This window comes from Brachyistius frenatus, unplaced genomic scaffold, assembly GCF_029030835.1.
Source record: "Brachyistius frenatus isolate BFR_SWC_R1_liver_20210118 unplaced genomic scaffold, ASM2903083v1 Contig_34, whole genome shotgun sequence".
Taxonomy (NCBI): domain Eukaryota; kingdom Metazoa; phylum Chordata; class Actinopteri; family Embiotocidae; genus Brachyistius; species Brachyistius frenatus.
This window is the reverse complement of record NW_027210633.1, coordinates 3779552-3795224: the sequence shown is the minus strand read 5'-3', so window position 1 is coordinate 3795224 and position 15673 is coordinate 3779552. Positions and strand designations below refer to the sequence as shown.

The 15673-nt window shown below is 40.9% G+C and overlaps 1 protein-coding gene across 4 annotated transcripts; it reads left to right on the top strand.

The window, feature by feature from the left end:
* Positions 1 to 1317: 1317 nt before the first annotated feature.
* p2rx1 (purinergic receptor P2X, ligand-gated ion channel, 1) lies at positions 1318 to 15641 on the top strand. Of its 4 annotated transcripts, none has more exons than XM_069700744.1 (13): positions 1319 to 1742; positions 5649 to 5793; positions 7677 to 7748; positions 8111 to 8168; positions 9392 to 9479; positions 9608 to 9688; positions 10377 to 10518; positions 10690 to 10835; positions 13441 to 13531; positions 13630 to 13695; positions 13789 to 13884; positions 14444 to 14488; positions 15093 to 15641. In XM_069700744.1, the coding sequence occupies exons 1-13, from the start codon at positions 1606 to 1608 to the stop codon at positions 15096 to 15098; spliced, it is 1173 nt and encodes a 390-aa protein (XP_069556845.1). In that variant the 5' UTR covers positions 1319 to 1605; the 3' UTR covers positions 15099 to 15641. The 4 variants fall into 4 exon arrangements, with proteins under 4 accessions (XP_069556847.1, XP_069556845.1, XP_069556844.1 ...); XM_069700743.1 differs by having other exon boundaries at positions 1320 to 1742; positions 8111 to 8180; positions 14444 to 14479; XM_069700742.1 differs by having other exon boundaries at positions 1320 to 1742; positions 8111 to 8180.
* The last annotated feature ends 32 nt before the right edge of the window (positions 15642 to 15673 follow it).

Here is a 15673-nt window from a genome sequence, read left to right as displayed (position 1 = left end):
TGAACTGATTAGAATTTGGTGGTCAAAGGTTAAAGTTCAAGGTCAATATGACATTACGTCTGTCCTATTGGTCAATCCCAGTTTTTTGAATGCAGTGTCTTAGTAATGGTTCAAGGGAATTTCTTAAAATATGGCAGTTACAATAGCTACAATAGTCAATTTGAGGTCTCTGTCAACTAGGATTCAATGACTGGAAAGAATCCCCAATGTAGCGTGGCCAGATCTATATATTCAAAAAAGGAATTTGGGTCTGATGATACCAGACTAATGTACATTACTTTTTCAAACAAATTTTTTGCAGTGTTTTCTGGAGCGCAATGGACCAATTTACAACATCAGAATTTGGACATTTAAACAAATTGTCGGGCAGTAAATACAGAGCACTATATAGTGAACATAGAATAATTCTACATGCAGCCTCTCTTGTTTCTCAGTCATTTATCTGTGTCCCTTTAAAAAATAGCACTTTGTTCCAATTGGCGCCCTTTACTTTGTTTTTTTTACCAGAGCATTTAGGTTATTATTTTGATTTTCATACAACCCTTTTTGCAATCCTCGTAAAATCCTGCCAAATCCTTGCAATCCCACCAGATTCTAGGCATGGCCATTTTGTGGCAATTTCCAACTCATATTCATGTCTTTTGGAATAGGCTTTAACCAGATTTAGATTTAGATTTTTAACATGTTTTCAGGATAAGATGTCCTATTTACTAATATCTGAAGATTAGAAAGCACTGCTCATAAATCGGAGAAACATTTTTTTTTCTTTCTGATGGGGAAACATTTTATGTAATATTCTTAATATTTCAACTTATTCATACTGTAACAAAGCAATTCGGGTTTGGTATAATTGCATGTTCGCCACTTCACTTCCTCCATGAGGGAAGATTAGAAATGCAAAGCACCTCATGGTATAAGAGGGGAGAGTTGTTGAGCGGGTTGAGAGACTGTTGTTCTGCCCCCCCCCCACACAAAAATGATAAAACATAAGAAGGCTTACCGCCTGGCAAATAGTGACATGAGAGGAGGCAAACAAGCTGAACTGTTGAATATGCACTGGGTGTTTGTGCTGAGCTTATGTGCTTCCTATCTGTGCCCAGCATGCAGGAAGAGAGTGTCAGTGGGAATGATAAGGAATGATCACAAAGAGAGGAGCAGGAGGTCCAGGGATTGTGTGGCACAAGTTGAGGGCTTTGCACTTGAAGTTGAGACTGAAATGCAACAGATGTTGTTTTTTTTCCAATTTAGTGAATGATGATGATGCATCAATGGGGTCAGTGAAGAGGGAGTGACCCTGTGGAGAGAGAGAGAGAGAGAGAGAGAGAGAGAGAGAGAGAGAGAGAGAGAGAGAGAGAGAGAGAGAGAGAGAGAGAGAGAAATTGAAAGAGCAGGGTGGGAGGGAGGAAGTCCTCCACTTCAAGACTTTTCATGAGTCGCATCAGACGTTACTTATGAGAGGTGGCACAGAACCCCGTGGCCCCCAGTGAGGCGAACCAAAGGGGAAGAAGTAGTGGATTCTTTGGTGGGTTTTTTTTTTATATATATGCGCGTGGGGTTAAGAGAAGCGAGAGACCCTTCTCTCTGTGGGTCAGCCGGGGAGAGAAGATGAAGAGCCAAATCACCAACGCCCTCTCCGACTTCTTCTTCGAGTACGAGACCCCGCGCCAGGTGCTGGTGAGGAACAGAAGGGTGGGAGTGGTGTGCCGGCTCATCCAGCTGGGGGTCCTGGTTTACATCATTGGGTAAGACCCCTCACCCGTATGCTTTTTGTAGCTGTTGTTCAGTGTAAGGGCTACAGGTAGACTTGCAGAGCGTTAAATTGTCGTGCATGTCTCAGCTCGCTTGGAATTTCCTTTCACACAGACCATGCAGCTTCTTAGTGGCTGCTTCAAACAATCAAATACAAAAATTAAAGGAAGATGTCTTTAACTTCTGCAGTGCCACCGACACTGTATTATGTATTGTAATACCTAGGTCATGGGAGTGTTGACACAGAAAATGAAAGGGCACTGTAAACGAACTGTTGGCAGCGCAATGACTGACGGACTGATGGCATCAGGGGCAAGAGCATGAGATAGCGGAACCTGCGTTGTTGAGACAAAAAAAAAAGCAGCATTCTTGTTAACTTGCGTAAAGCCAACCGAACCTGTCGCAACCTTTACACGATTGCGTTGACATGATGGATCAAGCACCGAGAATTTCTGAAGTCAGAGAGCTTGTTTTGTTTTTTAACCACTTCCCTTCAGAGCGTCCTGGTTTTTGTTTCTGTAACTTTTGAAATTACTCATGGGCTGTTTGTTTAGGCATTAGTATGAGTGTGATGCCCCTCCCGCACCTCTGAGCAGCAGAACCTGAGGAGCTGCATGTGATGAACACGCTGAGGCACATGTTGGTACAGATCACGATCAACCGCTGCCCAATTCACCGCCAAACGGCGCACAGACGCGTTATTTTCTGCTGGTGTTGTTGATGGTGACCAAACATGGAACAGAGAAATAACAGATTACAGAACAGCTTCAATTGCTAATGGTGAATTTTTTTTTTTTTTTTTTTTTTAAAGGAAAAAGCGAGATACTTTTCAACCAATTTGAGATGACCCATTGAGGGAAGTTTTAATGTCAATAATCTCAACTATCAGAAAAAGTTTATGATGATCACTTCTTTAAATTTGAAATCTTAAAAAGATGAAGTGTGGTTTTAGTTTGCACTGTGCATTGTTAAAAAAATATATGAAAAAGATTTGTGCCTGACAGATCTCTCTCCTCTCCCTCTTTCCTAATCTGTCACCTGCCTTTTGCAGCCATCAGGCCACATTCATTTTTGTGCATTCATTCACGACGTGCATTCATTCACATGTCATTTTTGTTAGAAATGAGTTGTTTTTGGGGGGCACTGGTTTAAAGTTAGATTTACGTAATTTATTCTTATGTTTAAAAAAATTAGGCACATATGGGCATCCACAGCTCAGTGCTTTGAATACATCTCTCAGAAATACATCAACATGAATGGTTTTCATTGAAAGTTTATCAATCAGTTGCAGGCAAATCTCTTTTTAAAGTCCAAAAGCACATGAATTTAATGAGAACAGAGAACAGCAGCTTTAGTGACCCGTAATTACTATTTTTTTTAATTACCTCCTTTTTTTGGGTCACTTTTAAGTTGATGGAAATGACAATCTATTGTTTTTCTAGCTTTTTCATCTAAGTTTTTTTTCTTTTTTTTCAGTCTTATTGTCTTTGCCACAAAATGAAGACTAATCTCAGGGCCACAGTACATGGTGGGAAGAAAAGCCCTCCACACATCAAGGAGCCTCCTCCCTGCTTCCCTGTTCCCCTTTTGTCGCAGCAGATACAGATCTCACTTAGACTGCTGTTTTGGAAGATCCTTCCATTATTTCCACGCTCATCAGTTTCTTTATTCCATTAATGTGCTCTATTTTTTTTCTCCACTTCCCCTTCAATGCTAGCTCCAACTTACATAATTTGATTTGCCTCGCTGATAGAAATTGCGGCATTGTGCATATTATTTTACTCTGCAGTTTGAGAGATGTCTCTGTTCATCTGTTGCTGTGAGGTGCTTTCATTGTCCACAGACAAATGAACGCGTGCTGCAACACACACTGTCCTGTAGGTGTCCTGCCAAGGGGTAATTTCTTTTCACACCTTATAAAATAGCTGTGCATGTTCAAGAGGAAAGAGAGCATGTGTGTACATACAGTATCTTCTCAGTGCACACCAGCTGTTGCCCATAATACTTACACACACACACACACACACACACACACACACACACACACACACACACACACACACACACACACACACAAGGTGCTACACCCCGATTCTGAAACTCATTTTTGCCGAATGATTTAGGCCTGACTTTGTCAATTTGACATACTGTAACTGCAGGACAAATCTGGATTATTTAACATTTGGTCTATAAAGTTAAAACGCCTGCAACCCGTTCTGCGGTTGATCTCTTCTGTAACTCTTTATATTATCACAAGGGGTGGAAGAAGTACTCAGATGCTTTACAAAGTACACAACTAACATATCACAGCCATAACATGAAAACACTGACAGGTGAAGCATCAAGTATAATATAACAGCCCAGCAATAAATCCTCCCTTCATGAGTATTATAATATTCAGTTGTTAATCGGTCTGACTGAAAGATGAGTTGATTTTTTTAAATGCTCATTTTGGCAGCTGTAATATGTGCTGCTCTTAAACAGTAGAGTTATACTGAGAGCTGTTCCTAATATTTTGACCCTCCCCATTTAAATGAATCAGGAGGATTTTTTTGCTCACGTTTCACCTGCCAGTGGTTTTAATGTTGTGGCTGATTGATGTATATTTACAGTATCAAAAGTAAAAGTACATGAAATTGGCATGACATTATTGAATGATAATACTGATACATCAATGTGTATCATTAAGTAGTTGTAGCTGATTAGGGGGAAACTAGTTTAAGTACTTAATGTTAGTTAGTTTAATTCAGTGGTTCCCAACCTAAGGGTCGAGCCGTTCCAATGGGTCACATGTTTAAACTGAGGTATGTGCTGGGACAGAATCAGAAAACACACTTACATACATCGTTTTAACTTTTTATTTGATTTTGTTGGTGTTTCAGTTCGCTAATATTTGCTTTTTTCCTCTTCAAACCACAATTAGTTATTTAAATGAGTCCATGTGAGAAGTTTGGAGAAGAAATGTGTCTGGGATTGATAACAAGTCATAGACATCTGAAACATGACAAGGGGCCCCAGCTGGGAACAAGCCAAAGAGGCTGGGAGCCACCAACTTCATCTTTAGCAATGCATTGGGTTTTATGATTTACTTTTTTGTTGTTGTTGTTTTACAATTAACACATTATTTGATAAAGGCAGGTAATATCAATCTAAATCTAAATCAGACTCCAAAAAAAGGAAATCATATTTCAGTTTAAATTAAACATAATTACAACAGCAAGATGGTTTAGTAGATTTTCAGACAATGTTAATTGACAGAAAAAAAAGAAATGTTTGTCTTTTTTTTTAATGTATAATCCTATACTGAAACCTAGTAACGATATAGCTGTCAAACAGTTGCAGTGGAGAAACAGTAAACTAGAATCAAATGGAATTACAATATACATGACTTAGATACTTCAGTAAATGAACATAGTTACAACTGATTCTCGTGATCAAAATCCTTGCTGACAGACATGCGAGCTGACATTTGAATGACACTCAGATTCTTCAGAAATACAATCAGTGCCATCAGCTGGTTCACAGCCAACGATCAGCATTGTAATTCCACTGATCACAATTGTGATAAAGTGTTTGATTTGCTTTCTACTTGAGCTGCTGTGACACCGTCATGATTCCTTCTCACACGCTCTGAAGCCAGTAAATGTCTGTACTCTTGAGGTTCAACATGTCAGATCTGTCCTAGCGGTGGTGGCAGGATAAGCAGGAGCACCATGACATTGTACAGCCACAATCACTCGCACACATTTCCCTTAGATATGCTACTGGCTGTGGAGAATGTCATGTCAACATCAGCCATATGCATGCCCTTGCCCGTGGAGGTGGACGGTCGGGACGGGGTGGAGGGGGAGTCTGAGGTGCTGACAGGACTGACAGGATGCTCTCTTTGTGTCGGACAGGTGGGTGTTCATCTACGAGAAGGGTTACCAGTCCACAGACACGGCAGTCAGCTCCGTCTTCTCCAAAATGAAAGGCGTGGGCTACACCAACGTGAGCGGAAGCGAGAGAGTCTGGGATGTGGCCGACTACGTCTTCCCTCCTCAGGTCGGTGACTGCTTGGCTGAAAGCCTTTCACACATGCAGGAGCATTTAATATGAGCTCGTCAAATGACTCCTAGTTGGTCAAGAATCTGTTTTGCCCTGGACACAAGTCAGTGATCACTGTTAGGATTATAGTAAATCTGGGTCGGAGTCATAAATCATGAAGTCAACATCCAGAGTCCATGAATCAAACTGTCAGGGTGACTGAACATCAGGCTAACTGACAGTAACAGTAACAGTAACTGACTTGCCTGACAAAACTTCAAAAACTTCAAAAACTCTCGGCTCCCTGAGGAAAACTAGTCACCACTCAGATCACGACAATGTTTAAAACATCATACGTTTGAAAACATCCGTGTTGGCTTAATTTAACGCCGGAGCCAATCCAGTGACGACACCGGTGATAATCTGGGTTTGTCAACATGAAGGTGTCTGCGTACATTCCCAAATCCCTGCGTGCAAGAGCCGAGCAAACAGACTTCCAAATGGGACGGTGCTCAAACACATTTCTGTGTTTACCTAAAATGAGTCCTCTTATCTGTGGGAAAGAAATAAAGAAGACACAATGATGGTTGTCTTGTTTGCTTTGATGTGTGGGTGTGGGCTGTTCTTTTACTTCAGAGTAGGGTTAGCACACGGTTTACTCTGATAAACCCAACCGATGACATGAAAAGGTCACTTTTCTTCATCACATACTTTGATCAAAAAGGTATTAACTTCCAGCTTTATTCTGAACCTCTTTTTGTGGTTATTCTTCAGGTGGTCATTGTTTCAGTAGTCATCACTTTAAACGTCAAACTGGCCACACTTAATATCACAATGAATATTGTAGTACGGGATCCAGCATCGTTTCCAGTGTATCATCCTCGTATACAATACCGCACCATCAAGAAAACTCCCATGGAAACAAAAGGAAACAATTATTTTGAAATGATGAAATTCATTGTTTGGATGTTTGTCCCGATCCTCTGGGTACGATGCAGCCGACCAACATCATGGCACAGGTTCGGTTTAGGCAAAAACAACTTGGTCGGTTTTAAGAAAAGATCAGGATTTGGATTAAAACAGCATTAACAAACATTATCAAAGGGTCACGAAGTAACCTTAACTTTTTGGAAAAAGGAAATGAAGAGCAGTCTCCCATGTTAAAATCCAGTGTTTTGTCAACCCACAGATTTACCTTGACCTCGTCCCTACATGGTCTCTGTGGCTGTAACTACGGCACCTTTCTTGCTCCTTTGCTACTGTTATGTAATGGACCACAGGTCGTAATAACCTGCTTGACAAACAGCCACATTTTTTTTATGGGAGGACAGTCACACCACAGACATGGTCACTGTGTCTGTTGTTAGCGAGCTTAAAGCCAATGTCAACAATGAAGCTGTTCGAGGCCAATCAACAGACCACACACACGGTCCCGCAGTCAAATTTGGACGAATGGTGAAGATACAAAATGGGCAGGTTTATTTTATATGGCTACTTTTGAGCTGACCCATGATAGCTGTTTCTTCAAGTTTCCAGTCTTCATTCTAAGCTAAGCTAACAGTATCCGTGGCTCCAGCTCAATCATACAAACACTGCATACATTTTCCTCCCCAACTGTCAAAGAAAGCCAAAAGCACTTTCAGAAAAATGTCAGACTATGCCTTTAAGATGAAAACTGGCCAAGGATGAAACAACATGACTTTTTGGGATGTAAAAGTTTCCATTTGAAGGTGGTTGTGACATCAGCCGGCTCACCAGCGGGCTACGACTGACTAATGTTTGACAGGCTGCCTACAGTTAAGTTGAGCATGTTACATAACATTTGTTATGTGATGTTATGGCACAAATTCATGAGAATAAAGAAATTGTAACACATTCCTTCTTCTAATCCAAAACTTCAGGGAGACTCATCTTTTGTAGTGATGACTAACTACATTATAACTGAAGGCCAGAAGATGGGAACGTGTCCAGAGGTATGTGAAACATTCTCTCTCTCTCTCTGTTTTCTCTTTCTCCCTTTCACTTACACACTGCCATAAATAGTAAAACAAAACGGAAATTGCGTCTCATTCCAAGACTGTTTCCATAATTGGGTAATTGTGTAGCCGTTGTAGTGCAGAAAAAAAGAAGTATTTTTACACGTAATGGTCTCAAGATGACGTAAACAGCAGTTTGTGTAAACAGCAGTTTGTGTCGGCTGCCGCATGTACCGATGAATGCAAAACTTTACTGTCATATTGTCATGTTGTTTTCCTGTTTAATATCTACTAGTTTCTGTACAGCCACATTCCACAGTTGTGTACACACTCTGACCCCAGTCTCTTGTTCATAACAGCTCAAAGGCCAGCACAACTGCAGCTCAAACGCCGACTGTGAAGGAGGGAGTTTCAAACGTACGGGACATGGTAAATCCTGACGGCCCGACAGTGTGTGACCTCAGCAGTCCTCACTGAGTTTCCGTCTGTGGCCAAACTCAGAACAGTCCTTGACTTCTTATTTCCTTGTTTTGTTTCGCCAGATGACAGCCTATATTAAACCTACTCAAGCCAGTGCTTGTACTTGACCGTGAGGGAAGTAGGATTATGAAGCAGTGTATTTACAAAATGGGCCGTGGCTCTTGAGAACTAGTTAAAGGAGGCTGAGACACTCACCACTGCAAAGGTAAACATTTACAGTAGATGTCGCTCTAGATTACTCTTGTCCAACACCGATATACAAAAAAACCCATTAAATAGCAACCTAAGTCTTAGCAACCAAATATTTGGTGTATCATGGCTTGTTGATCACTGAAGTAACCCTGCCTTAAGCAAACTGACACAAGCATGTATATATAAGCTGGCACAGACGTCTCAATAACTGTCATGCATGTCAGTGGACATACACCATATAACCACACAGAGGCATCAAAAACAAATAGCCATCACACGTGAGCTTTTTTAATAGATCCAACCATATAGACTATCGCTGGCGAGTTCAAAGAGCAGTTACATAAATGTATTGTCCTCCACCTGTCCCACGGTTACATCCGGAGCCTTTGAAGTCCTCTGTGTCCCACATCGACTTCAATAAGACCGATGTTAGCTAAAGCTTTAGATCTGTCTGTTTCAGACCGGTCAAATTCACCTTGAGGTGCCAGTGTGCCTTTAGAGGCGGCATGCTGTCCCTACGCTTGCAGACAAGTAAACATGTGGAGGCGCCCCTGTGGTTAAACAGACTGCTGGGCTCCAGAGGAAGGTCAGAAACCGAAGCTGAGTGACCAAACGCCTGCTGGAGGACTGTCTGTAAACTCATCCAGCGCACGATGAGAGAGACTGATAGCAGCACAGCTAATCACATGCAGAGAAATGATACATTAGGATGAGGGTGAGATAAAGGAAACAGTGTTTTCAGCGTTTGCTTTGCTCCACTTTTATATCTTGCTTCCTGATGTTGATGTTAATTCAAGATAAGATGCGAAGAGGAGGCAGAAAATGCTTAAATTGCTTTTATGTTAAAGCCTACATCCTTTCTCTGTCTTTTTTTCTCACTGCTTCTCGATGTTGTACTTTTGCCAAATACTTGCCCCAGTTTAAAGTTTTGTCTCCAATGATGAACTCTTGTGTGTTTCCATGTCAAGGACAAATGACTGGAGTCTGTGATAATGACACAAAGACCTGTGAGGTGTTGGCTTGGTGTCCAGTTGAGGATGATCACGAAATACCAGAGTATGTGGACACCCTGAATTATTCACACTGCTAGCAGATGCTGAGTTGTGATGATTGAATATGTAATGACTGTGTGTCTGTAAAGGACACATTTGCAACATTTGATTCTCTTCTCTCCTCCGTTCCAGTCCTCCTCTGTTGATGTCTGCAGAGAACTACACACTGTTCATCAAAAACTCTATAACTTTCCCCTTATTTCAAGTCACAAGGTGATGGACCTCACACGTGTCAAACTAAATTTAGCCTAGCAGAGGCTACTAATGTCAATAAATCTAGATAAATCAATACAAATATACAACATAAAATATGTTCACATGCACCACTAAAAATGTATTAAAACACAATTTTTAAAGGGGCACTCAACTTATTTTATTCAGGAAGGTCAGTTCACTCTGATGATGTCATCATGGGTCCTCTAGAGTTAATCAGGATTGAAAAATATGTTTTTAGGTTATCTGTGGGGACATTTAGTTTTAAAAATGAGGGCATTTACCAGGCAGGGACAACCTTATGAAGGATTTTACCGAGATCCATTGTAGGAATTGTAGGACCCAGGATTTTTAGAGTTTGAACCATATTATAAGTCAGGATATCTTGGTTCCTGCTGTAACCCTTTCGGCCTTATTTGTAAAATCAGTCTCTAATGTGCCCCACCTTTTTAATAACGCGTGACACTTAAATCATTGGAGTACCCCTCAGTGGTTCAAAAGGTAAAGTTAAAATGGCCTTTAACTGTGCAAATAAGTCAATTTCAGATCACTATTTTAAGTAGAAAAGTCAGTAAATCAAAATCAGTTGTGCAGACACAATATAGAGCACTGATTAAACAAATACATGTAATTTGAGGTTACCATGTTTTCCTGGACTATATTTTATAATGTCTAACTGTGTTCTCAGGAGTAACCTGGTGGAAGGTGTAGACGCTCATTACATCAGCAAATGTCTTCATGATCCAAAGAACGCTCCACTGTGTCCCATATTCAGACTGGGAGACATCGTGAAGGAGTCTGGCTTCAACTTTGAAACAATAGCCCGAGTGGTGAGTTTGCTGCATAATCCCTGCTTCAGGCCAACAGGAGTGGACATGATTCGCTTCTGAATGAGCGGATTTACGTTTTGTTTAACCACAGCTGCACATGTGTTGTCTTTTGATGTTCTGTTTCTCTTTTTGTGCTGGGGACTTGAGTATTGTGTGCTTGTGTCCTGACAGGGAGGGGCCATTGGTATTGTGGTTGACTGGACATGTAACTTCGACTCAGATGTAAAACACTGTAAACCCAAGTACAACTTTCACGGCCTCTATGGAAACCCCACGGAGACAGACAAGGCCAGAGCGTCAGTGGGCTACAACTTCAGGTGTGCACTGAAATAACATGAACTCAGGTGTAACACTGTAGTAACACATGCCCACCTCCATATTCTTGGTCCTCGCTATGGTGCTTACAGCAGGAGTTTGACATTTTGAAAAATGTTGCTAATTATTGAGTTAGCTAGAAGAAGCTGGACGTTACAGCAGGTTATCTTAGCTTAACATAAAGATGGGGAAAGAGCTACTGTAGCCTGGCTCTGTTAACACCCCATAGAACCACAAACTTGCTTTTAACACTTTGTTTTTAATCAATGAAACATTATAGCATGGAAACTAGTGACTTTAGTTGTGTTAAAGTGGATTATGTTATCTTTGGACTGAGCTAAGCAAGCTGTTTCACACTCAAGACTTATTTTTATGTAAAGCTAAGCTGCAACTTCTCTGACTTTTAAATTTTTTCCCAGAAAAATATATTTCCCAAAATGTTATTGGGCTCTACTTTTGTACAAGCTTAAAGCTGGTCTTGGAGTATTTGCATTTTTGGTACAGTACAAGAGTCTTTTTTCTGCATGTGCATCGAGTTGCTATCTTTGTGGCTCAACATGAACCCGGCTGCGGCCAGATAGGCAGAACGATACAACCAGGGCTGTGTCGGTAAAGATGCCCTCATGCGGTGCAATTTTGGTGTAATTTTTTAGGTGAATTCACGGTTGTGTTTCCGCCAGCTCAAACCAGGTCTAAGTGCAGCATAGCTGATGCAGGACTATTTTTGCGGCTTTAGTGAGCAAGAACACTCATAAACAGGCCCATCCAAAATCCCACAGACAGGTGGTGGATGTCCTACATATTTAATCCCACTTACGTCAATAATTAAAACAAGATTTTTTTTTATTTTTATGCAACCTTCTGATTCACTTAATCATATAAAAAATTAAGATGACTCTAGTTCTTGGATTGGATGTGAATTAGGCAGTTAGTGTGCATCATGACACAGTAGAGAATCTCAGCCATGATATACAAAAGGTTAACTACAAATTAATTGAAAATTACACATAAAGGAGTAAGGAATTCAAAAGCCCTTTCACCTATTCATCTGGTTTGTTAATGTAGTCAACCATGTAACATTGGTCATTTATGCACAAAAGATTAAGCCCATTTAAATAATTATTGGCAAGTAAATTCAAAGCACACTCAAAACTTCCGATGCAATTCGTTTACTAACAAGATCAGTGTGATTGGAGCACATTGTTCTTCAGCAGTGTTATTAATAAATGAATTGCATCAGGAGCTTAGTGTGTCCCTAATTTACTTCTGCTCACTCCTCAGCATCAGTCCAACACCTGATTTCAGTGTATATAAAGTGTTCTTTTTTCACTTTGACATTTCATTAATGATGAAATATAAAGTTTTTTCCATTTTCAACATTTCAAATAAATCACCTGGTATGCTGACCTTGACACCCACAAAACCCTCAACGCGCACAGCTGAATATGTCAAAGCTGCTACATCCTCTGACAGGGTCAGTACGTCGGTTGTTAACGATTAAGATCTGATTTGATCGGCGGTGATTGAAGTCGGCTGTGACACAACTTCTAGTAAATGATCTTTTCCTTCTACGTCACCACTGTGCCAGATGCACTTGCTTTTGTGTTTACCAAATTCCCCAAAAAGTTGGCCACACCTACATACGCTCCCTGCACACAGAATTTAGACCTTCCTTTTACGCTGCGCCCCGATTTAAATAGAATCCATTGTCTATTATTTTTCTTGTTAAAAACCAACCAAACACTGGTCATTGAAATTTCTAAATTCATGCTGACATATTGTCACCAAATGCAGAATCAATATTACTGCTCACTTTATTTTCCATGAACTGGACTGAGCTGGGGCGGCACAGTGGAGCAGTGGTTAGCATTGTCACCTCACAGCAAAACAGTTCCGGTTTCAAATCCGGGCCTGGGCCTTTCTGTGCAGAGCTTGCATGTTCTCCCTGTGCCTGCGTGGGTTCTCTCCGGGTACTTCCTCCCACCATCCAAAAACATGCACCTCAGGTTAATTGGTGATTCTACAAATTGCCCTTTGTTTCCATTTGTCTCTTTGTGTTGGCCCTGTGACGGACTGGCGACCTGTCCAGGGTGTAACCCTGCCTTCACCCAAAGTGAGCTGGGATAGGCGCCAGCCCCCCCTGTGACCCTGCTCAGGATAAAGCGGGTATAGATAATGGATGGGTGGCTGTTTCCTCCTGATATTGCTCTCCTTTTGGTCTGTTGAGTCTGCAGAGAGCAGACTGGCTGAAGTTTATGATGTTTACTTGCTTTCAGTAAAAGAGCTCTGTGATTTGTTTTTGAATATGTTCCAGTCTGTTCTCTGGCACAGCTATTAATTTAGATAGTGCTAATTGGCTTCATGGGTGTTGATTGTAGTGTAATTGCATGGGTAGCTTGTCGTAGTTTTTCATTAGTAACAATGAATCAGAACAATTTTGGTCTCTAATATGGTGATATTAGCAGAGGGAGTGAAACCTTTCATGTATTTACTGTTTGCATTATGACAGTTAAAACTGGTGTCTCAGTAGTTTAGTACGTAGGAGTGAATGAATAGACAAATACATTTCATGTAATATATTGTGATAACTCTGGTGTTTGTTTGCAGGTTTGCAAAGCATTATATGGATGAGAAAGTGCAGAAAAGAACCCTTCTCAAAGTGTTTGGCATCAGGATTGATATCATCGTGCAGTCACTGGTAAATCATGTTACTATTTTATTTTACAACGTATATGCATTTCTCACTTGAGATATAATCAAAGTTTGTTTTGTATCACTAAACTCTGTCCTTTACAGGCACGGAAATTTGATATCATCCCGACTTTGACAGCAATAGGCTCTGGAGTGGGAATTTTTGGAGTGGTATGTTGTAGCCTGAATTATACTCACAATAATTAATTACTCATTATTTATGATTTTTTTTCAAATACAAATGAATGTAACGCTTCTTTTCAGGCAACTGTAGTGTGTGACTTGGTACTGCTCTATTTGCTACCAAAAAGGGAATTTTACAAGAACATGAAATTCAAGTACACAGAGACACAAACACAGGTAAGATCTACTCTGTCTATAACCCCAAAAAATAATCTCATGTAAATTCAGTTTGTTCAATTTGAACACAAGATGGCAGCAGATAACAGCCAAGACATCGACAAACTATTTAGAGGTGTTGTTTCTCTGCATCTTTTGGATGTATTTCAGTTGAATGCGACATTCATCGCAGCTAGAAATCCCAGCAGTAACCTTCAGTAACTTTCAGATTAATGCTGTGTTTATTTCCATAACATCAGCCAGTTATTTGATAGAAGATGAAATCTGCGTCTGTCCCACCCAGACAGCTTCCCTGTTCAAGTGAAACAGGCAGAACGTTTTGTATTTACAGCAGGACAGTGAGTCGCTCGGTTTAGACACCAGCATCTATTACACCCTTGATGCAAATGCGGTACGAGTCCCAGGCACTGACAAGTCCAACGTGAGTGCACGACAAAGTGTGGACAGTTCAGCAGATGCTCTTTATTTTTAATGTGTTCTATCATAGCATGCTCGTTTTGCACGACACCATAGAGGTCTAAATGGCTCCTGTTCTGTGGCTTTGACTTCTGTCCTACAGGATCCCGACTCAGAGGCAGGCAGCACAGAAACTGAGGTATCTAAAGTAAGCCTTTAACACGTATTTGTCAACACGGTATCAAGGTGAAGCATGAAATAGACACGCTCGTCCACTACAGCAAAATGTGAGATAGGAACGCTTTGTGCTATCTAGGCGTTAAAGTTACACGTTTTCCCGTAGTGGATGAAAATGAAATGAAATGTTTAGAGCCATGTGATTTACAGGAAAATTGTACTTTTAGCAAGAACAAATGGTTGAGGTGACTAAATAAGCACATGGTTGGGCTTTGGAAACACATAACTATTCAAGATAAAACTTTGTGACCTCCTGGATTCTAACTTGCTAACATGCTGCATGGCAGTCTGTGACTAATACCACCAGGCCGCCAAAAAATGTCCTTGGTACTCTGTCTCAAAACTTCTGTTGTGTGACCTTGGTCACATGATCCCACATCCAATGACATTTATCTGTAATTTTCACAATTTCAAAACGTGTAACTGTCACGCCTAGACAGCCCAAAGCTTGGCTATCTCACGTTTTGCTGTAGTGGACCGGCGTGTCTATTTTACGCTTTGCTGTGATACTAAGTTGTTTTGTGCTTTGACTTTTGTGAAGGCTCATGTCTTATTTATCTGCTGTCCCTGTGTAGAAGTGACCTGGGAGCACAAGCCAATGGCCGTGCTACTTTTGAAGGTGTACTGCACTGGAAGTCTGCCAAAAACCATGCAAGAAAACACTCTTTAAATGGACTCCTGAGACTGGAAAGCACACAGTGAAACAACATTGCGCCACATGTCATGCATTTCTCTCCAATCTTCAGCAGCATCCCTTGCCAACAACATCCTCCCACTCTTAAAGCCATCCTGAGTAACTGTGACTCTTGCTGTTGTATGTAGAGCCACAGGTAGCCTAGCTCAGCCGTGTGTGTACTTTTTTGGGTGTAGCTCGGTTTGCTTTTGTTCATACGTTGGGTGTAACCTCCACCTCTTTAATTGTCTGCATATCTGTACAGGTGAAAGATTAATTCCAGGCACTTCAGTGTTGCTTGTGTGTACACAAATCATCCATGACCTCTTTCACTGACTGGAAGCAAGAAAGAAAGCCAAAGTGTGAATGGATGTGCCACTGTCCGAGCGATTCATCCTTTGTGTGCACCTTGTGATCAACAGTTGAACACAATAAAAGATGTACAGTAACATTTCTGCTTTTTGCTGTTATCAAAGAGGAACA

Coding starts and splice junctions, on each gene's coding strand:
- p2rx1 (XM_069700742.1), top strand. CDS start 1,606: ATGAAGAGCCAAATCACCAACGCCCTCTCCGACTTCTTCTTCGAGTAC. Junction 7,749..8,110: donor AGATGGGAACGTGTCCAGAG/GTATGTGAAACA, acceptor TGTTCATAACAG/CTCAAAGGCCAGCACAACTG. Junction 10,519..10,689: donor TTGAAACAATAGCCCGAGTG/GTGAGTTTGCTG, acceptor GTGTCCTGACAG/GGAGGGGCCATTGGTATTGT.